The 21,547-nt window shown below is 45.7% G+C and overlaps 2 protein-coding genes across 4 annotated transcripts in view; one reads left to right on the top strand and one right to left on the bottom strand.

The window, feature by feature from the left end:
• Positions 1–7,697: 7,697 nt before the first annotated feature.
• Positions 7,698–17,820, bottom strand: GEMIN7 (gem nuclear organelle associated protein 7). 2 transcript variants are annotated; one of them, XM_030208823.1, is made up of 3 exons: positions 17,271–17,329; positions 9,314–9,392; positions 7,698–8,232 (listed from the first exon to the last, which is right to left on the bottom strand). In XM_030208823.1, exons 2-3 carry the CDS (start codon positions 9,335–9,337, stop codon positions 7,846–7,848), a joined length of 411 nt encoding a protein of 136 aa, XP_030064683.1. In that variant the 5' UTR covers positions 9,338–9,392; positions 17,271–17,329; the 3' UTR covers positions 7,698–7,845. The 2 variants fall into 2 exon arrangements, with proteins under 2 accessions (XP_030064683.1, XP_030064685.1); XM_030208825.1 differs by lacking the exons at positions 9,314–9,392; positions 17,271–17,329 and adding an exon at positions 17,787–17,820.
• CDIPT (CDP-diacylglycerol--inositol 3-phosphatidyltransferase) overlaps positions 17,401–21,547 on the top strand; it is a 75,096-nt gene continuing 70,949 nt past the window's right edge. The window contains exon 1 of one of the 2 annotated variants that reach the window (XM_030208822.1): positions 17,401–17,767. In XM_030208822.1, coding sequence (XP_030064682.1) covers positions 17,725–17,767 — 43 coding nt within the window. In that variant the 5' untranslated portion in view covers positions 17,401–17,724. The remainder of the gene's footprint in view (positions 17,768–21,547) is intronic. The other variant, XR_003942738.1, reaches the window with a different exon arrangement.

Here is a 21,547-nt window from a genome sequence, read left to right as displayed (position 1 = left end):
GCAGAGTTAATGAAGAAAAGTGTAATCAGCTGGAAAAGGGGTGGGGGGAGGAGAAAATGGACTGGGCTACTGAAGGAGAAGGGGAGAATGAACCAGAGGCGATGAAGCAAGAGGAGGCTGAGCTGGTCTTAGACGAACCCATGGAGCTCTTGGCTATGGCTCAGCCAGCACTGGAGGTATAGGGGAGAGGCCTGGGTCAAAGCGGGAGGAGGTCAGGAGAATAGAGACTGACCCAGAGGGTGGGACCCAAGGCTTTGAGCCCGCGCAAAGCCTAGCTCCATTGAACTGTGCTGAGAGAAGCCTGGCTGTAATTGGACTGTGTTAGAAACAGCCTGACTTTATTGAGCTGTGCTGAGAGAAGCCTGGCTGTACTTGGACTGTGTTTGAAACAGCCTAGCTCCATTGAACTGTGCTGAGAGAAGCCTGGCTGTAATTGGACTGTGTTAGAAACAGCCTGACTTTATTGAACTGTGCTGAGAGAAGCCTGGCTGTAATTGGACGGTGTTAGAAACAGCCTGACTTTATTGAGCTGTGCTGAGAGAAGCCTGGCTATACTTGGACTGTGTTTGAAACAGCCTAGCTCCATTGAACTGTGCTGAGAGAAGAAGCCTGGCGGTAATTGGACTGTGTTAGAAACAGCCTGACTTTATTGAGCTGTGCTGAGAGAAGCCTGGCTATACTTGGACTGTGTTTGAAACAGCCTAGTTCCATTGAACTGTGCTGAGAGAAGAAGCCTGGCGGTAATTGGACTGTGTTAGAAACAGCCTGACTTTATTGAGCTGTGCTGAGAGAACCCTGGCTGTAATTGGACTGGGTTTAAAACAGCCGAGGAGCTGTTGAAGAAAAGGGGGCTGGGTTGCAAATCCCAAAAACAGGCCCCAGAAAGAAGAAGAAAGACATAAAGAGGAAAACAGAGAGCTCGGTGCTGGTGGTGAGGAGGCTTCACGGACTTAGCCAGTAGGAGCATTGTTTACAGTATCCTCCCATACCTTTGGTGGGGAAGACCTTACTGAAGCTCAAGCAAGACCGCGGCACCATGATTCTGATTGCGCCCTTTTGGCCCCGTCAGATCTGGTTCCCTCTTCTTCTGGAGTTGTCCTCCGAAGAACCATGGAGATTGGAGTGTTTTCCAACCCTCATTTCGCAGAACGACGGAGCACTTCTGCACCCCAACCTTCAGTCTCTGGCTCTCATGGCCTGGATGTTGAGGGCATAGATTTTGCTACCTTGGGTCTGTCTGAAGGTGTCTCCCGTGTCTTGCTTGCTTCTAGGAAGGATTCCACTAAGAAGAGTTACTTTTTTAAGTGGAGGAGGTTTGTCGTTTGGTGTGAGAGCAAGGCCCTAGAACCTCGCTCTTGTCCTGCACAGACCCTGCTTGAATACCTTCTACACTTATCAGAGTCAGGTCTCAAGACCAACTCAGTAAGGAATCACCTTAGTGCAATTAGTGCTTACCATCATCGTGTAGAGGGTAAAGCCATCTCTGGACAGCCTTTAGTTGTTCGATTCATGAGAGGTTTGCTTTTATCAAAGCCCCCTGTCAAGCCTCCTGCAGTGTCATGGTGTCTTGTCTGAAGAGAAGGTGAGCCTTAGGTCCCGCAAGGCCCAGAAGGACCTCAGAGGACAGCCGTGCAACCCCAAGTCTTCACCCGCGGCGACCGCCGTTCACCGAGGGTTGAGCCCCCAGCTGCAGGCGGTCAACGGGACTTCCGGAACCACGGGGTTGACGAACTGACCCAATACTGGAACCAGGAGGGCAGGAGGAACACCGGCGACAGGTCAGGGCAGGCAGCTCACAGCATAGTCGAAACAGGCAATAGGTCAAGGCAGGCAGCTAGCAGAAAAGTCCAAAAACAATGCAAAGGTCAAGACCAGGAGAGCAAGGAAAACAAACTGAGAACTGGAACACACGGAGACTAGCCTCGGGAAACAGAACCTGAAGCAATGTTCTATCCCAGGCCTGCTCCTTAAATACTGTCCACATTCAACCACACAGCCCCAGCCGACATGGCCGGCCAATCAGAACCTGGTAACTGACAGAATCCTTCTGATTGGCTGTGTCCGAGCTCCCAGGCGGGACTACAGCGCCGGCTTCCCAATCTAACTCCTCTGAGGCGGAGCTTCGGGTACCCGCGCCCGAAAGTGAAGGAGACGCCGGCCATCGCATCTTGGCGCCATTCTCCCTACTGGCGCGAGTACGGCCCTCATAGCCAGCGATCGAGAGTCCGGCAGCTGCGATCACCGGCCCACGGCCTCGGTCCCGGACTGGGCAGCTATCACCACGGCAAGCCCCGGCTCTCCGCCGTGGCCTCAAGAAGGCCAGCCCTCACCGCGGTGGACACCGGCTCCCGCTTCCAGCGGAAGAGCAGCCGGAGGGAGCGACGGATGTGACACATGGGATCTCAATGTCATCCTCACCCAGCTGATGAAACCTCCTTTTGTGCCTCTGAACTCCTGCCATCTGAAGTACTTGACCTGGAAGGTCATTTCTTGGTGGCAGTCACTTCAGCTCGTAGAGTCAGTGAGCTTCAAGCCCTGGTAGCTCATGCTCCTTATACAAATTTCCATCATAACAGAGTAGTCCTCCGCACTCACCCTAAGTTCCTGCCAAAGGTGGTGTCGGAGTTCCATCTTAACCAGTCAATTGAATTGCCAACATTCTTTCCCAAACCTCATACCCGCCCTGCTGAACGTCAGTTGCACACATTGGACTGCAAGCGAGCATTGACCTTCTATCTGGAGCGGACACAGCCCCACAGACAGTACGCCCAATTGTTTCTTTCGACCCCAATAGGAAGGGGGTCGCTGTCGGGAAACGCACGATTTCCAATTGGTTAGCAGATTGCATTTCCTTCACTTACGCCCAGGCTGGGCTGACTCTTGAGGGTCATGTCACGGCTCATAGAGCCATGGCAGCGTCAGTGGCCCACTTTAAGTCAGTCACTATTGAAGAGATTTGCAAGGCTGCGACATGGTCATCTGTCCACACATTCACCTCACATTACTGCCTCCAGCAGGATACCCGACGCGACAGTCGGTTCGGGCAGTCGGTGCTGCAGAATCTGTTTGGGGTTTGAATCCAACTCCACCCTCCTGGGCCCGGTTTTATTCTGTTCAGGCTGCACTCCTAGTTAGTTTATTTTTTGTTTATTAGATTGTAAGCTCTTTGAGCAGGGACTGTCTTTCTTCTATGTTTGTGCAGCGCTGCGTATGCCTTGTAGCGCTATAGAAATGCTGAATAGTAGTAGTAGTAGTAGTTGTTCTTCGTAGATCAATTTCTGTTATGTCCTCACCGTTGCGAGGCCCAATTGACCCTGTTTATTGTTTTGAGTGAGCCTGGGAGCTAGGGATACCCCAGTCGTGAGAACAAGCAACCTGCTTGTCCTCGGAGAAAGCGAATGATACATACCTGTAGCAGATGTTCTCCAAGGACAGCAGGCTGATTGTTCTCACCTTCCCTCCCTCCTCCCCTTTGGAGTTGCGTTTTTTCCTCATTTCTTTGCTTGTCATTTAACTGAGCGGGAGCAGTCGTGCACGGGCGGGAAGACGGCCACGCATGCGCGGTAGGCGTACCCCGCGTGCGGGACCTCCCACGAGATTTTTCTTCCGGTTCGAGGGGCTGCCGTGGACATCAACCCAGTTGTGAGAACAATCAGCCTGCTGTCCTCGGAGAACACCTGCTACAGGTATGTATCATTCGCTTTACTTCTGTAGGGATTTATGGATACTGGTAACTAGATTTAAATAGAGGGTTCTCATTTAAAGTTATGCATATTGACTGAAGATATCCTAAAAACTTGATTAGCCTTGACAGGCCAGGTTTGGGAACCCCTGTGTTAAAAGGATGTAAAACTGCTAATTTGTTGCTTTGGATACCATTTAAAAAAACACATTCTGCCCTGCTGCTCCTCCCCTCTCCCCTACTCTAAGAGAGTCTGGCAGAATGTAAGTTATTATGAGACTGTCTGTGCTCATAATCCCTGCATTGACACCTGTTGTCAGGTCAACCGACATCTCAACAGTACAGAAAAAAGGGTAAAAACAATGCCACAAGAAATGGGAAGCCCTCTGATAATGATGCTAGCCCACCAGAATCCCGCAAAGGATGGAGCACTCCTGCTGCTACAACAGCAGCACAAAGTTACTGCACACCCTCCCCCCCACTCCCTCCCCCCCCCAAGATCCGGCATCCCCGACTATATGGTACCATTAATAAACTTACCTCAAAGAAACGCTAAACATTTAGGCAAGAAACTCTCTCAGATTACATCTCCCAAATTGCAAAAAAGTGATTTACAAAACTGCAGACTTCACTTACCTAGGAACAAAATGGTGGAACACCTTACCACCCAAAATAAGAGTGGAGGAGTGGCTTAGTGGTTAGGGTGGTAGACTCTGGTCCTGGGGAACTGAGTTCGATTCCCACTTCATGCACAGGCAGCTCCTTGTGACTCTGGGCAAGTCACTTAATCGTCCATTGCCCCAGGTACAAATAAGTACCTATATATGTAAGCTGCGTTGAGCCTGCCATGAGTGGTAAAGCGCGGGGTACAAATGTAACAAAAAAAAATATATAAAGGAACATACTAGACTCTGCAAAATCCTCAAATTGTTCGTATTCAAACAAACCCTCACAAAGAACAACCATATCTCAAACAACTAATTATTACCTGAATTGGTTATTACTGTATTTACCATTAACCTTCTCCTTGCTTCATGTACAATTTCTCATTCATAATAGTTTTTCTAAATGTTAAACATACATAGTTATCCCGGTATGTTTATGATATTGTACTGTAAAATTGGATTCTTACAACAAATTACTTTGTTATGCTTTATTCTTTACTAGTAAAAAAGCCCCGTTTCTGATGCAAATGAAATGGGGGCTAGCAAGGTGCTGTGTTTGTGTTACAGAGAGAGTGAGGGCGTCTCTGTCCCCTCCCCCCTCTGAGTCCTTCACTGTTACAGAGAGAGGGATTTCGTGCTGTGCTGTTTTCCTTCACTCATGGGGAAACCGGATATCTCTGGCGCTTCACACTTCCGGCTGGAGGCTTCATTAGAACGGTGGTGCCTTTTATATATAGAGATTATGTATCCTATACTGTTTATTGTAAGCCACATTGAACTCAAACTTGTTTGGGATAATGTGGGATATAAATGTCACAAATAAATAAATAATGAACTGCCTACAGTTGCTCTTTGTCCTCCTTGACATGCTTTCCACTGAAGGCAAAAATCCAGTGCTACAGCCACCAATCACGCGAACCGGAAGCTTCAGCCCTCCGTAGTCTGCCAGACTGCTACTATGGTACCCCTGCCTGTTCCGGCCCCAAGTGGGAAAGATTTAAGAACTAGAACTTGCCTTGGCAATGGCATGAAAAAGTGGGGGTGGGTGAGTGATGAGGTTCACTTTGCACAGGTGTTCTAGGTAGGTCAGCTGAGAAGAGCAAAAACTGTTCTACATGGGTAGGACAGTAGCTGCCTTCAGCACCGAAGAATCAGTGGATAAAGGGGGATGAGGAAGAGGTTCAGTGTGATGTACTGAAAAATCTCTTAAAATTGCTCTAGCTTAGTAGTTTTTGTATTAGGTGTATTTTTGTCTTCAATATTTAAAATTATACATGATTACTTTACTTTGGTTTATTTTCCAGCAGTCAGGCGGTCACTCCCCATCTCGGCTCACCTCCCCCAAATTCTTGAATAAAGTCCTACGTCGTGAACGGATGCAGGAGAGCTCAGATAGCGACACAGACCATATAGAAGATACAAGGAAGAAAGAAAAGGGAGGGGGCTCCTCACAGCTGTAGCACTTTCAAAGGCAAACAAAAATAGGTTTTTACTTGAATAAAAATATAACTCTGTACTGTCTCAAGCATGGTATACTCTTTATATCTATATAGCATCAAGTATCATTTCTAAGTATCTTGCTAGAGTTCTCTGGAATTTTCCATAAGGTATTTTCAGCACTTGCATCATCCTGATCCAATTCTAGCAGCAAGAACCACCATACTAACATAAGACACAATTTTATTATATTTATATAGAGCAAAAACATGTGATTTCTTATATAAAACACAGGAGATGGGATGGAAGGAGGGAAAAATGCTAAGAAATACTAATAGTGTCAAATGCTTCTTGCTGAGCTCTACCAGCCCAGTGCATGGCTGCCCAAACTTGACCCCGAGGCGCTGCAACCCAGTCGGGTGTTCAGGATCTCTAAGGAATATGTGCAAGACCTATCTGTATGCCCTATCCGCCACTGAATGTTCAAAGATCTCATTTATATATAACCGCTAATAGCATATGGATGCAGCTAGGCAGCTTACAATTTTACAAACAATGAAAAGAAAAAGAAGCAATGAAAAACACTCAGTGTAAGAAGAGATGGGGACAAGAGGGAAAAAAATACAAATGAAACAGAGAGAGAAAGGGCAGGTAAAGAGGGATAAGAAAAGGGAGAGCAGCATTACCTGTAGGTTAACTGAAATAAGAAATATTTAACTTTTTGATTGGAAGGTTCAGTATGGAGATAAAGGGGCGTAGGGAATTCCAAAAGGTATGGTCACAAGAACAGTTATTTCAACATAAAATAGAAAATCCAAAATGTTTTCCTATTAAAAAAACTTACTCATCTAGCCCAAAAGTGAAACAAGAAAACCAAAAAGCTTTTACATCTACCAGAATTTCTCAGCCCCACCAACAGGCTTCCTTCTCAAAATGCTGAGGGGACTGTAGTTCTCTAGGACCAAGTATGGCCTAGTGCAGGGGTGTGCTGGTAAATTTTTAACAAAATTTCTCCGGACATAGCCAGCTCTGCAGTTGGGCCAGGGGTGGCCGGGTGGAGGGGGGGGGGGGGGGGGGGAGCAACACTTGCCTCTCTCTCCTCCCTCCCTTTGTGCGGGCACGCTAGGCTTACCTTTGCTGGTAGCCACCACTCCCAACGTCTTGTTCTGAGCAGCATGCTGAAACTTCTCACACATGCTGGAGAAGTCCCAGCCTGCTGCTCAGAGCTGGAAACAAGGAGCTGGGAGCAGCAGCAGTCTATTTACTTGGCTGGCAGGGCTCAGCATCCCCACCAGCAAAGTAAAAGAGAATTCAGCAGGGGGCCCAAGCCCACATTTTGGGAGCCAGTTGTTAAAGTAGCCATGGAGGGCCCTACTTTAACAACCGGCTCCCAAAATTCGTAAAAACTTAACAACCGGCTCTTGCGAGCCTGTGAGAACCTGCTCCAGCACACCACTGGCCTAGTGTTAATTTCTTTACCACATTTACATACACATTTTTCTTGTCACAAAGCCATTCAAAGTAGTGAACAAAAGCAGAGAAAAACCTTCGGAAATTATTTGAGCCAATGCTAATAAAGAATCTGAGCCAGAGATCCCTTCAAAAAGCAAAAAACTCAAGAAGAACCTCAAAGTTCTCTGTCATGTGTTTCCTGCTCTTAGAGAAGCCTGTCCTTATCAAACAGTACAAAGCCAAAAGAATCAGGTGAGGCCAGCACTTTCCACCCAGGGTCCCCTACTCCTTCTTTGAGTCAGACACTGGAGCATGAGGAATATAAAGTATGAGTCCTGAATGAAATCAGAACACTCCATACCCAAATTGTAGCAGATTTTCAGGCTGTCACAGACTCAAAAGGAAGCCTGAATGAAAGGACAAAACAGAAGATCAATGAACTCAAGCAAAGGGAGAGGGCGTCAAAAACCATCACATATTGATTTATATGCTGCCCTCCACCACATTAGTTTATACAGAAATAACCATCAAAACATATTAACATATGCAATAGCATATATCAAAATACAATAAGCAGGAAGCAGATCAGCACCTGTCTTCATGCTCTTGCTATGTCCCTGTGTGCTGTGGGCTGATTTGGAAAGTGTAGGAGATGATGTCAGGGCAGCGGAGCAGGGCTTCTCGCTGAACTCCAAGTGGTGTCTGCAGCTCCGAGACCTGGAAGTTTAAAATATCAATGTCAGAGCTGCCGAAGCATGCAGTGACAGTCACTTTCTCATACATGGTGAAGCAAACAGGCTGTCCCGCCATAGCCAGGAGACTGCGCAGATACTGTTCTCTCATCACTGTCCGTGCCTTCTGTTCTTGCTTCAGCTCCTTGCAGTCTTTAAGGCCCAGAGCTTGATACCTCAGTGAATTCAAATCAAAACCACGACTGATACCATCAGGTCCCCTAGGCAGCCGGATTACAGGGACAGGTACATCCATCCTTGACTCCTGCACCAAAAGAGAGGGGTCATTTCATGAATATGGCAAAAGAACTGGAAAAGACCCTAATTAGTTAATGTTTGTTCACATTTTTCTCAAAGATTTACTCCATACTAGGGAGGAATATCCTTTAGACTTAGAAAGGGCTCATAGATCTCTAGAGCTTACCTATTGGGTGACATATATAATCAAAATGAATTCTGGTTAAATTTCACAGGGACAGTTCAGTTGAAATAAAATCTCAAGAGCTCACACTACAGCCACTAACTAGTGGCAGAATAAACAAAAACTAGACAAAGAAAATGTTCCTGTACCTCGTTAGAGGAAGGAGTAACTAGGCTATTCCTTATGATGGGAGGGTCACGATCAGAAGGGATTGTGAACACTGGTGTTCTGAGGAACCTTTAAACATTCCACAGCATTTGGTTGGATGAAGCATATGGGGTATTATCCAGAGTATGAAGATTTTACAAACAGATTTGCATGATAGACATTTACGATGCTTCATTGTTGACTACTGTGTGAACTGGGGAAAGCGAGGTGACGTTCCCTACATGATGGAAGTTCGACAATGATTATACATCCGGTTATGGAACAACTTGCTGGATGAGTGCTGAGATTAGTACAAAGACTTTCACACTCGGTTGATAGCTCTGCTATTATGAAGTGTTTTGGTTTGTTGTTCTTTTAAAATAAAGGACAGTAGGTGCTTGACGCTATAGGAATACTTGTTTGAGTGGTGAGCAATAGTGTGAGTTGTATGTATTGGTTTTAAGAAAAATATTTTGTATATTTTATAATATGTAATAAAGATTTTGTAACATGTTATAGTTGTGATAGATACAGTGTTATGATGGGAGGCAAGACATACAGAGCTTTTCTGTTAGGAGAATTAGAGGGATGAGGGCTAAATTGAGGCAGTATATAAAATGTAATATAAATGTCTGTGCTGGGGTGCAGGTGGAAGATTTTGCTGAAGGAGATTGACCTGGAGGTTTGTGGCTGAGAATGCCATTGGGAACAAGAAAGGGTCATAACCTTTTGCTTAGTTTCTGATATAAGAATTAGATTCTGGTTGCTATCCGCACACCATGCCTTGGGATCCAGGCATCATACCACTCAAGAGGTAGTTGCTGACTTGCTAGTGCATCCAAGGTTCAGCTGTACACCTGGAATGTCAGAAATAAAAAGGTCCTTTCAGTATTGAAAAAGATAGTCCACATGACTTATTGTTAGTCATAAGGTGAGAGACACTACCACAGCCCTAGGTGAGTTGAGTTCTGTTTCATTTACTAACTACCTTGATAGTAAGATACTGATTATGGGCACCTTAGTCACTTGTGCCACTTCTGTTGAGACTGGTATTAAACAGAAATGGGTTGAATTTAATACAATTAATGAAGAAGAGGTTAGCAGCTTATTGCTGTGCTGCATATAACTACTTCTGCTCTTGATCCATCCCACTAGTTGGATCATGATAGTGAATGAAGCTTGATGTTTTGAATTAGACTGTTAGAATAGTATAATTGTCACTGGCTATGGAGACTATGCTGTCTAGTCTTAAAAGGGCGAGTGTTCACCTATCCTTAAAGATCCATCACTGGGTGTGCTATCCCCAGTTCCTATTGGCCAATTTCCAGTTTATCTTTTTTTTTTTTTTTTAGTAAAACGAATCAAGTGTAATGTACTCTGGCAAATGCTGGACTTTATTGATTCACATTATCTGCTGCTAGACCCTAAACATGGGTTCTGATGCCACTGGGTGGAAATGCTTATGGCATCTCTAATTGACCATTTATATTGTGGACTAGAGAGGAAGGGTACAGCATTTACAAAGTCTTTTCTTGATATCTTCTTTGCATTTTGAGTGTCATGATCTCCTTTTGGATTGGCTACAATCATTTGGTTCAATTGTATTAAAATGGATCTGCTCTTGTTTTAACATGGCACAAATTACAAGTACAGTTGGATTTGGCTACCTCACTTTGTTTCCTCTTCCCTTCATACATCACTTAGCACTCACTCACATTAAATGTCATCTGTCACTTGGATGCTCTGTATCCCACTCTAATACGGTTTTCAATTTTTCACAATGCTCTTGCAGTTTAACTTTGAATAATTTTGCATTGTCAGCAAAATTTGATCACCTCCTTCATTATTCCTGTTTCCAGATTAATTATAAATGCATTAAAAAGTAGCAGTTCCAGCATATACCCTTGAAAACCCCACTTACATTCTCCATTAAGCATATTGACCATTTAACCCTGGAACCCCACTATTTACCTTCTCCATTAAGCATATTGGCCATTTAAACCTACTCTGTTTTTTTAATCTTATAACCAGTTCTTAATCCATAATAGGACACTGCTTCCTATTCCAAGACTAATTTCCTCAGGAGTCATTCATGACATACTTTGTCAAATACCTTCTGAAAATCTAGAAACACTACATCAACTAGCTCACTTTTATCCATGCATTTATTAATCCCTTTAAAGAAATGTAGCAGCTTGGTGAGGCAAGCTTTTCCTCGGCTAAATCCATGTTGGCTTTATTCCATTAATCCAATTTATGTATACGTTCAGCAGTTTTGTTCTTTATAATAGTCTCTACCATTTTGCCCAGCATCGACATCAGGCTATAATTTTCAGGGTCACTTCTGGATCCATTTTAAAAATTGGCGTTAACAATAGCCACCCTCCAATCTTCCAGTACCATGCCTGATTTTAAAGATAAATTACAAATTACTAATAATGTCATTGCTTAGTTCTATTAATACTCTCAGATGTATACCATCTGGTCCAGGTGATTTGCTAATCTTTAGTTTGTCAAATTGCCCTACTACATGTTCCAGATTTAGAACTCCTCTGTCTCATCACCACTGAATACCATTTCTGGCAAAAGCATCTCCAACATCTTCCTTAAGGAAGAGCAAAGCAACCTATGACCTTGTGCTCCCTGAATGCCAGTTTACCCCTCGATCATCCAGCAGTCCGATTCTTTTACCAGTTTCTTGCTTTGAATGTACCTAAAAAGTTTTTGTTGGATTTTTGCTATATTACTTTTGAGATACAGCGACCATAATTGACCGCAATACTCAAGGTAATGTCACACTATAGAGCAATACAGAGGCATTATAATATTATTGGTTTTATTTACTTTTTTTGGCCACCATCGCACACTGGGCAGATTACAGCATAATGCCTACAATAACACCTAGATCTTTTTCTCGAGTGCTGACTTCTAAAGTGGACACTAGCATCAGGTAACTATGATTTTGATTATTCTTCCCAATGTGTATCACTTTGCATTTATCCACATTAAATTTCCTCTGCCATTTGGATGCCCAGTCTTCCAGTTTCCTAAGGTCTTCCTATACTTTTTTCACAATCTGCATGTGTTTTGACAACTTTGAATAATTTTGTCTGATCTGCAAATTTAGTTACCTCACTCGTTGCTCCAATTTCCAGATCATTTATAAATATGTTAAACAGCACGGGTCCCAGTATAGATCCCTGCGGCAATTCATTATTCACCCTCCTCCATTTAACCCTACCCTCTGTTTTCTGTCCAATAACCAATTCCTAATTCACAGGACATTACCCTCTGTTTTCTGTCCAATAACCAATTCCTAATTCACAGGACATTGCCTCCTATCCCGTGACTTTTTAATTTTCTCAGGAGTCTGTCATTAGGAACTTTGTCAAAAGCTTTATGAAAATCTAGATACATTACATCAACCAGCTCACCTTTATCCACATGTTTATTCACACCTTTAAAGAAATGAAGCAAATTGGTGAGGCAAGACTTCCCTTGGCTGAACCCATGCTGTCTCTATCCCATTAAACCACGTTTGTCTAAGTGCTCCAAATTTTTCCTCTTTATAATAGTTTCCACTATTTTGCCCAGCACTGAAGTCAGGCTTACCGTCTGTAATTTCCCGGATCACCCCGGAACCCTTTTTAAAAAGCGACATTACATTGGCCACCCTCCAACCTTCAAGTACTATGGACGATTTTAATAACAGGTTACAGATCACTAACAGCAGATCAGCAATTTCATGTTTTAGTTCTTTCAGTACCCTAGGGTATATACCATCCAATTCAGGTGATTTATCACTCTTTAACTTGTCGATTTGGTTCAGTATATCTTCCAGGTTCACCAAGATTTCTTTCAGTTCCTCCACATCACCCTTGAAAACCATTTACAATACAAGTAAATCTCTTATATCTTCTTTTGTGAAGACCAAAGCAAAGAATTCATTCAATCTCTCTGCTATGGCCTTGTCCTCCATGAAGCGAGTAAAAGTTCCTCAGCACTGTATTGGTAAAAATCAGGGTTGGGAAGTTGTTAAAAGGCAGGGGAGGAAGGGGGATGCCTAGATGCACTGCATAGGACAGGGCACTCAATTCTGAAGATGGCAGCACTAGAGGCAAGATTGAGTGAGCATCGTTCCTGCTTTCAGGTACAGGTATTCTTGAAAGAGAGGTCAGGGGGTGTCACTAGACACCGGGGGGAGGGGTGTATATATATATATATATAAATTTTTGAAATTAACTATGGTATCTCAAATCTTTAATTGCTATTTTTAATCTTGTATGAAATAAAATTTTTTTACAATTTAATTGGTCATTTCAGTGAACCGTGTTATCTTTGGGGGGGGGGGGGCAAGGGGCATTTGTTGCATGCAGGGCCAGCACAACCCAGTAAGAATGGCAGGGGGGCACCGACCTCTGGAGGGCACCACAAGCCATGTTTACCGCCATTGGAGACTCACAGTTCCAGCCCCAGCGCCATGGTCTCTACCTGCCCACCCTCAGCTCTCGTGACAGCCTTCTTTTTGTTCCTGCCGCCCTGCATTTAAATCTTTTATTTCAAAGTCAAAGTGGTAGCAGCGAAAGAAGCAGGCTTGCCTTAAGCCTTCCCTTCCTTCTGTATCCCGCCTTCCTCTGATGTAATTTCCTGTTTCTGTGAGGGCAGGACACTGTGAGAGAAGGGAAAGCTCGAGGTGAGCCCGCTTCTTTCATGGTCTGCTTCCGCTTTGACTTTGAAGTAAAAGATTTAAACACAGGGCAGCAGGAACAAAAACGGGGCTGTCGCGGGAGAAGAGGGCAGGCAGGTGGGGGGGCTGGGGTTGGAACCAGCAGCAGCTGAAAAAGGAGCTAAGGCTATAACGGGGGCTGAAAAGGGGCTGGGGTGAATCGCTGGATATGGATGGGAAGGGAGGATAGGAGGCAAAGGAGAATTGCTGGACATGGTTGGGAGGGGAAGGCAGGGGAGAGAGAATTGCTGGACATGGATGGATGGATGGATGGAAGGGAGGGAAGGGGACAGAGGAGAATTGCTGGACATGGATGGATGGATGGAGGAGAGGGCAGGGGACAGAGGAGAATTGCTGGACATGGATGGATGGATGAAGGGGAGGGCAGGGGACAGAGGAGAATTGCTGGACATGGATGGATGGAGCCGAGGGCAAGGGAGAGAATTGCTGGAAATGGATGGATGGAGGGGAGGGCAAGGGAGAGGAGAATTGCTGGACATGGATGGATGGAAGGGAGGGCAAGGGAGAGAATTGCTAGACATAGATGGATGGATGGAGGGCTGGGGAGAATCGCTGGACATGGATGGGAGGTGAGCGCAGGAGAGAGGAGCATTGTGCTGGACATGGATGGAGAGAGAATTGCTGGACATGGATGGGGGCAGGCAAGGGAGAGAGGAGAATTGTGCTGACATGGATGGAGAGAGAATTGCTGGACATGGATGGGAGAGTCGGGCAAGGGAGAGAGAAGAATTGTGCTGACATGGATGGGAGGGGCGGGCAGGGGACAGAGAATTGATGGGAATGGATGGATGGAGGGGAGAGCAGGTGAGAGAGAATTGCTGGACATGGATGGAGGGGAGAGCAGGTGAGAGAGAATTGCTGGACATGGATGGAAGGAAGAGCAGGTGAGAGGATAATTGTTGGACATGGATAGAGGGGATGGCAGGAGTGAGAGGAGAATCGATGGACATGGATGGAGGAGAGGGAAGACAGAGGAAGGAGATACACATGGATGTAGGGGAGGGGAAATGCTGGACATGGATGAAGGAGAGGGAAGACAAAGGAAGGAGATGCACATGGATGTAGGGGAGGGGAAATGCTGGACATGGATGAAGGAGAGGGAAGACAAAGGAAGAAGATGCACATGGATGTAGGGGAGGGGAAATGCTGGACATGGATGAAGGAGAGGGAAGACAAAGGAAGAAGATGCACATGGATGGAGGGGAAGGGAGAGGAGAAATGCTGGACATGGATGGAGGGTAGGGAAAACAGAGGAAGGAGATGCACATGGATGCAGATGAAGGAAATGGAAGAGAGGAAAAAAAACTGCACATAGATGGAGAAAATAGGCAAAAGCTGGATCCACCCTATACCTCCTCCAATCAAGTCCACAGAGGACCCAGCTTTTACTTATGGATGTAGTACGAGCAAGGAAGAAGAGAGGAAGAAAGTAAAGAAATAAATGGAAAGGAGCCCTGGAAACAGAGTTAAGAGAAGATAGAGAGCAGCAGAATCAGAGACTGGGACCCACATGATCAGAAAAACAAAGTCACCAGACAACAAAGGTAGAAAAAAAATCAATTTATTTTCATTTTAGTGTTTGGAATATGTCCAATTTGAGAATTTAAATCTGTCTTATTTTGCACTGTATAGGAGGAAATGTTTCTTTCTGTTTTTCTAGTATTGTGCTGCATGCAGAGTCCAACTTCTTAGGATTTCAGGTTAATTTTTCAAGAATTTGAAGAGGGGCCATATCTGTTCTGCACATGTGACTGCAAGGCCAACTGTCTAAATAGGGATCTGTTTGTTAGATTCTGATGGCATATTGTGTTTCAGATTTGGCAACTGTTCTAATCCCTGGTCTGTGTGCTAATTTGGTTTGTCATTTTGGGTATATTGGAACTGTAACAGCTTACAGAAATTACTTATAATGAAAAAAATAAAAATCACAAGTTATTTTTCTTCTCCTTTACTGGTGTAATATTTTCAATGATGCCTCTTTATGTGCACCATGGCTGGTAAAAGGGGTGTGCAGACCTGCCAAGTCTCCCGCATTCAGCGGGAGACTCCCACTTTGGAGGGTCATCTTCCGCACTACCACCAAAGTGGGAAAGTCTGTCACTGAGATGATCCGCCGCTTCTCTGTGAGCAGCTGCAGCAAAAAAAGAAAAAGAAGCGCAGGGCCACAGCAGCCTTCAGGCATGTGCTGTCGGCTCTGCCGTCCTCTGCCCCTGCTGACGTCAATTTCCCATTCCGGGGGCAGAGGACTGGCAAAGCCAACAGCAAATGCCTGAAGGCTGCTGTGGCCCCGCGCATTTTTTTTTCTTTTGCTGTGGCTGCTCACAGAGAAGCAGCGGCAGCATGTAGAAGGGATGCAGCTGAGCTCCCTGGCTGGTCTCAGAAGATAGCAGCCACTTGGGTACCTGGGGTACGGGGAAACAAAAAAATGCTGGGGTGGAAGAGAATAGGGGAAAAAAAAAAAAGATACTGTTTGGAAGGGGAGGAGGAGGAGTGTGTCAGTGTGTATGCTGCATGGAGGAGGGCGAGAGAGATCAAAGATGTTGGATGGGGACAAAGAAAGGGGAGACACTGGACAGAAGGGGGAAAGTGAGGGGAGATGGATGGAAAGGAAAGAGAAAGGGGACATGCTGGGTAGAGGGGAGAAGCTGGATGGAAAGGAATAGTGGGAACGCTGGATAGAAGAGGGGTACAAAGAGAAGAGATGAATGGAAAGATAGGACATGGAAAAGAGCAGGGGAGAGACAAGCTGTTGGGGAGAAGGAAGGAGAGCAAGGGGAAGACCCTGGCTGGTCAGATGGAGAAATGCTGGATGAAAGGAGGGCGAGAAAGAGGAAAAATGCTAGAAGTAGGGGACAAAGAGGGAAGATGCTGGATTGAAGAGTAGGAAAGAAAGAGAGAAGGTGCTGGATGGAAGGATAGGGAGAGAAAGAGGAGACGCTGGATGGAAGGATGCAGAGAGAAAGAGGGGGAGACACTGGAAGGATGGGAAGAGAAAGAGGGAAGATGCTGGATGGAAAAGGGGAGAGGATAGAGTTAGTGAAAGACTGAAGAATAAGTTGAAGGGGCATGGGGAGAACAAAAGTGAAGAAAAGATGCAAAGCCATAGGTTGATGAAGTAAAAAGAGGGGAATTAAAGAATGCATAGTAAGATTGAATTAAATCTGGACAGAGGCAGAAAAATAAATTGAAGAAAACAAAGAAAAAGGATAGAAAAATGACAAATGGACAGGAACCCCTGGCAAGAGAGTTAAGAGAAGATGAAGGAAAGCAGAATCAAGAGACTTGGACCAACATAATTAGAAAAAGTAAATGGCCAGACAACAATGGTACAGAAAATAATTGGGTTTTGGCCTCTGAAAGCTAACTGAAAAGCGTATTAGGCTATTAAATATTTTCTGAAATGGCCATGGGATTGAGGAGTGCCAGGGGCACAGCCATGTAGAGTGGGTGGAGCCAAGGCAGAATGGGGCAGGTACTAAAATCTCCCTCTCAAAAACTGAGACCCCCTTGGCAGCTCTGGGTGTGGCTACAGTTGGGCAGAGCCATAGTGGTCCTGCCCCTAAGGTTACCCATGAGTACCAGTACTTTTTTTCCTACAAAAAAAGCACCGGAGGGGTGGGGGCAGGTGTTGGTAGTGGAGGAGTTTGTGTTGCTCTCACTGAAGGGAAAGCGAAGGTGCTGAACAGGGGGAGGGGGAGAGGAAATGCTGGATGGGTAGGGGCATTGGAGCCGACTCTGTGGGTGCTTGAGCACCCCAAAAATTGAGAAAATCCCTTGTATGTGTCCAGGGAGGGGTTATTTCCATTGGGCTTAGCACTCCCAATAATTTTGAAAAGTTGGCTCCTATGGGTAGGGGCGCTAACTAATAGGCTGCAGGAGGTCCAGAAACCCTAGCATCGACCCTGGTTGCAAGCCCAGATCCCGTTTCCAACAGTGGATTGGCAAGCTCCCAAAAAAGTAGAACACCCGAAGCGATTAACGACCTTACCGTTTAGAAGTGAGCTATAGCAGCAAGAAGACACAGCGCGCGTTCAAACAAGAGTCGGTGACAGAAAGAAGGCGGGGGTCGAGGAACAAGGGTAAAGAAAAGCATGCTGGAGAATGGAGGTGGAGACATCAATTGCAAAAAAAAAAATATTCTCCCTTTTCCGTACAAATTCATCTCACATCCATCCTTTAATTATTTAGGAATGGTAAATCCAGTGAAAAGAAAGCTACGCAACACCAAAGCTCCCCCCCCCCTCTCTACTGAAGACGGATTACTCTAGCTGCTCCCACCCACTTCCATGCAGCTGTTGGTTGGATCCATATATTACCATAGACGTCAGGGAAGATTGGTGACGTCACTAGAATCAGCAAAAAAAGGTGGCTCGGGATTCGGGGAAACAGCTGTGTGACGGCGTGTTTTAGGAGAACGCGACCAGAGAGCTGGCACTGGCATTATGACGGAGGAAAATATCTTCTTGTTCGTACCTAATCTTATCGGTGAGCAAGCGTCACTCACCCCTATTTGTCGCAGCCCCTTGGGTAACTGAACCAACCTATTAAGGACATAGGAGGCGGGTCTTTGTTGCTCCGCCCCACATCACCGCCGCGGCACACAAGCCCCGGCCCCGATCGTACTGCTTGAGCTCCCGTTCTTTATGCTCTGGTGGTCCGTTCTGGGCTGCTGGCTGACCTGACCTTCTCCAGCTCTTCTGCTAGATAGCTGGTGCGTTCCTGCCAGTAGTAGCGCCTAATTGAAAATGGAGCAGGCTGCTGCCCATTCTTTCATCCGTTCCGAACACGTTCACGCAAGGCAGAGATGCCGTGGCGCCATTTTGAATTTGGCGCTGTATCTGGTAGGAAAGAAAGTACCTGGGCATTGGGCGCTGTCTGCAAGACCTGCTTGGCGATGATGTCTGCGAGGCCCATGCTTTGCTACTGGAGGCTATGACAACTGTGGTGTTTAGGAAGTGGGGAAGAGGCTAGGATAGGTATGACTTCCAAGGGGGCTGCCATGGATCTTTCAATTTCAGGAAGGGCAGCATCTTTTGGGTTGGAGAGGGGTCATTAAGGAGCCCAAAGACCTCACCCATTTGGGTGAGATCAGAGTATTAGCCACCCTAGGTAAATCTTTAGCCTTGCACGAAGTAGGGTTACCATATGGCTCCAGAAAAAGGAGGACAGATTGAGCCAATCTGGGTTTTACATCCATTGCTTTCAATCAGTGGCATAGCAATGGGGGGGCTGGGTCCCTGTAGATTTGGCCCTGGACCCCCCTGCTGATGACCCGCCGTCATCTGCCTTTGCTGGCAGGGGACCCCAACCCCCGCCAGCCGAGGTCCTCCTCTTCTCGCAAAAGGCTTCCTTCTGTTTCTGACGTCCTGCATGTACAAGAACAAAGCCTTGTAGATCAGCTGATGTCAGAAACAGAAGGAAGCCTTTTCGTGAGAAGAAGAGGACCTAGGCTGGCAGGGGTTGAGGTCCCCCGCCAGCAAAGGTAGGCGACAGCGGGTTGGCAACGGGAGGGGGGGGGCAAAGTTGGCAATTGCGGGGAGTCGGCGGCACCAGGGGGGGGCTAAAATGTGCCCCCTCACCTCATGCTCTGGACCCCCCTCCTGCCGAAGTCTGGCTGCGCCCCTGCTTTCAGTGGAAGCAAAACCCAGACTGGATCAATGTGTCTTCATTTTTCTGGAGCCATATGGTAACCCCCCCCCCCCCCCCCCCCCATATCAATTAACTTTTAGGACCCTTTGAGATATGGATAGTTAAACCGAACAGTAAGGATAACCCCAACATCAGCCTTCCCAGAATAATATTACAAAATGCATAATTGGACATCCTATTGGTGTTAAACTCTTTATGTACCCAAATTTATGAGCCTAGTGCTAAAAATCTGTATTTAGGCCCAGATGCACAAAACCAGCAACATGGTTTTTACACTGGTTCTAGCCGGTTTAGCGAGCAAGGAGTACAGCGAGACATGCATAAAAGAGTTCTCCAAACTCTTTTCCTGTCACGGTAGGAACTAATGACAATGGAATGCTAAATTAGTATAATGAGCTAATTACTATACAAATGTGCATGGAAAAAAAAAAAAGGCTACCTCTATTGCTTTTCTACTCGAAGCTTGTCTGCCTGTAGCATGCACAAAGCAGCCACTCTTATTGATTGGCTGTTCAGTGCATGCTCACCTGACCACCTGGCTTCCCCCCCCCCCCCCCCCCCCCCATCACTTGCATATGAGCTGTTTGCATGCGATTCATTTTAGGAATCCCTCTGTATTTCCCCTTTCTATTATTAGTAGTAGTAGTAGTACTAATTTAAATCATTTCTGTAGCACTACTAGGCATATGCAGTGCTGTACACAAACATGGAAGAGCTTATAAATCTATTATTCTTCTGCCTTGTTGCTACCTACTTTTTATGTTTCTAAATTTAGGAGTTTAGTGAACTTGAGCATAAATTTAGGCACTTGCCCCTAGTAAATTTTCAAAGATGCCAATTTAGGAGCATAACTTTCAAAGGTAGAATCATGAATCCTTTGAATATCAGGCCCTGTTCATCTATGAGACATATTTTCAAAGCGCTTAGCCTTCCAAAGTCTATGGAACTTTGGAAGGCTAAGTGCTTTGAAAATATGCTTCTATATGTTTAATTTTTACCAGTATGATGTCCAGATATGCTTTTTACAAGATTGTTCTTGGAAGGGTACTGTTTGGGGTGATCATTATTGTTGGGTTTCATTATCAAAATCTCGGGGGGGGGGGGGGAGGAGTGGGCAAGGCTGAAGATTTGCTTAGAGTTTCAAATACCTCCCGCCCCCTCTATAACACCCAGTTGAGAAGAGGCAGCCCTCTTTAAAGTTGTGTGACCCATGGCAGCCCCCTGGGAATGGTAATGTTGGGGTAATCATTATTGTTATATAGAAGGCAATTTTCTTTTACCTGAGTAAATTAGCTATTTGAAAACTGCATATACTCCTGGCATGTGAAAGTAAACACGGATGATTCTTTGTATGGCTGACAGGACCTATTGTTTTGCCTAGAGTGCAGCCAGTTCATCACCCCTCAGAAGTTGCTGCCCTAGGCTGTGGCCTAGTCAGCCTGATGATTAGGCTGGCCCTTCCAGGCATGAGGTGCCTTGCACTAACATTTCTTCCAATAAATATCTTGCATTAACACATGATGAGCGAATTGGTATAAACTATTTCAGTGATACTACCCTGCATTCAAATGTAGGTGTTGGGCAAGGTTTATATTAATGCACCTGTAGTGGGCTTCCCAAATGTTGGGGCTGAAAGTTACCACAGATGTGGGTACATTAATAGTTACAGTATCTATGGTCAAAAATGTACTCGGTGTTCTTTATTTTCTTCTTCAAAGCACACAAGGGTCCCCCCACTTGCAGGCTTAAGGCACAGTTATTTAGGGAAAAAAGGGCAGAAAAGCACTGGAGGCCAGTATGTCTTTTTAAGAAGAATTATGAAATCCAAAAGACACATCGTTGCAAACAAAATCAAACAGCTTCATAAAAGAAATAGCTCTGGGTCTCCAGTTTCATTTTCCTTTGCACTCTAACAGAGTGGTTCCCAAACTTTCTCGGGTCACAGTACCCCTAGGCTACACATTTCCTCTCAAGTTTCCCAGCCCCCACCCCCAATAGCATTGAGTCCTACCTCTGCTGGCAGGGATGCCCAAGCCCCACCAGCTGAAGAGGTCCACTGCCTGAGGTCCAAGCTCCATGCTGCTTACATTGGTAGCATGCTTCAGCCACCAACACCTGCATTCCCATGCATGCTCTCCTCTCCCCCTTTCATCCAGCATCTGCCTTCCTCTCCCTCTTTCCATCCAGCGTCTGCCCTCCTCTCCCCCTTTCATTCAGCATCTGCCCTCCTTTCTCCCATCCATCCCTCCCTCTCTCATCACTTTCATCCAGCTTCTGTCCTTCCTCTCTCCGCACTTTCATCCTGCCTCTGCCCTCCCTCACGCTCCCTTCTCTGTTTCTCCCCCCAATCCTGCATCTGCCTTCTCTCTGTCCCTGACCCCCCACCTCCTCCCCCTCCAAACACACACACACACCATTGCTGCCACTGCTGCTTTTCTAGTCCCTCCAGAAGCTTAACCCTCAATGCTATTGGGACATTTTCTCAGAATAAAGCTCCTCCTATTCAATTTTGATTGGCATCTTTATGGAGCAGGGGCCCAGAATATTTTTGCTGCAACTGTAAAGGAAAACACATTTCGGCAACCTGTTACACAGGTTTAAAGGTTGTTAAGTCAT

Source organism: Microcaecilia unicolor, chromosome 7, assembly GCF_901765095.1.
Source record: "Microcaecilia unicolor chromosome 7, aMicUni1.1, whole genome shotgun sequence".
NCBI classification, from domain to species: Eukaryota; Metazoa; Chordata; class Amphibia; order Gymnophiona; family Siphonopidae; genus Microcaecilia; species Microcaecilia unicolor.
Note: the sequence above shows the minus strand (reverse complement) of the source record. Positions and strands in the feature narration are given on the sequence as shown.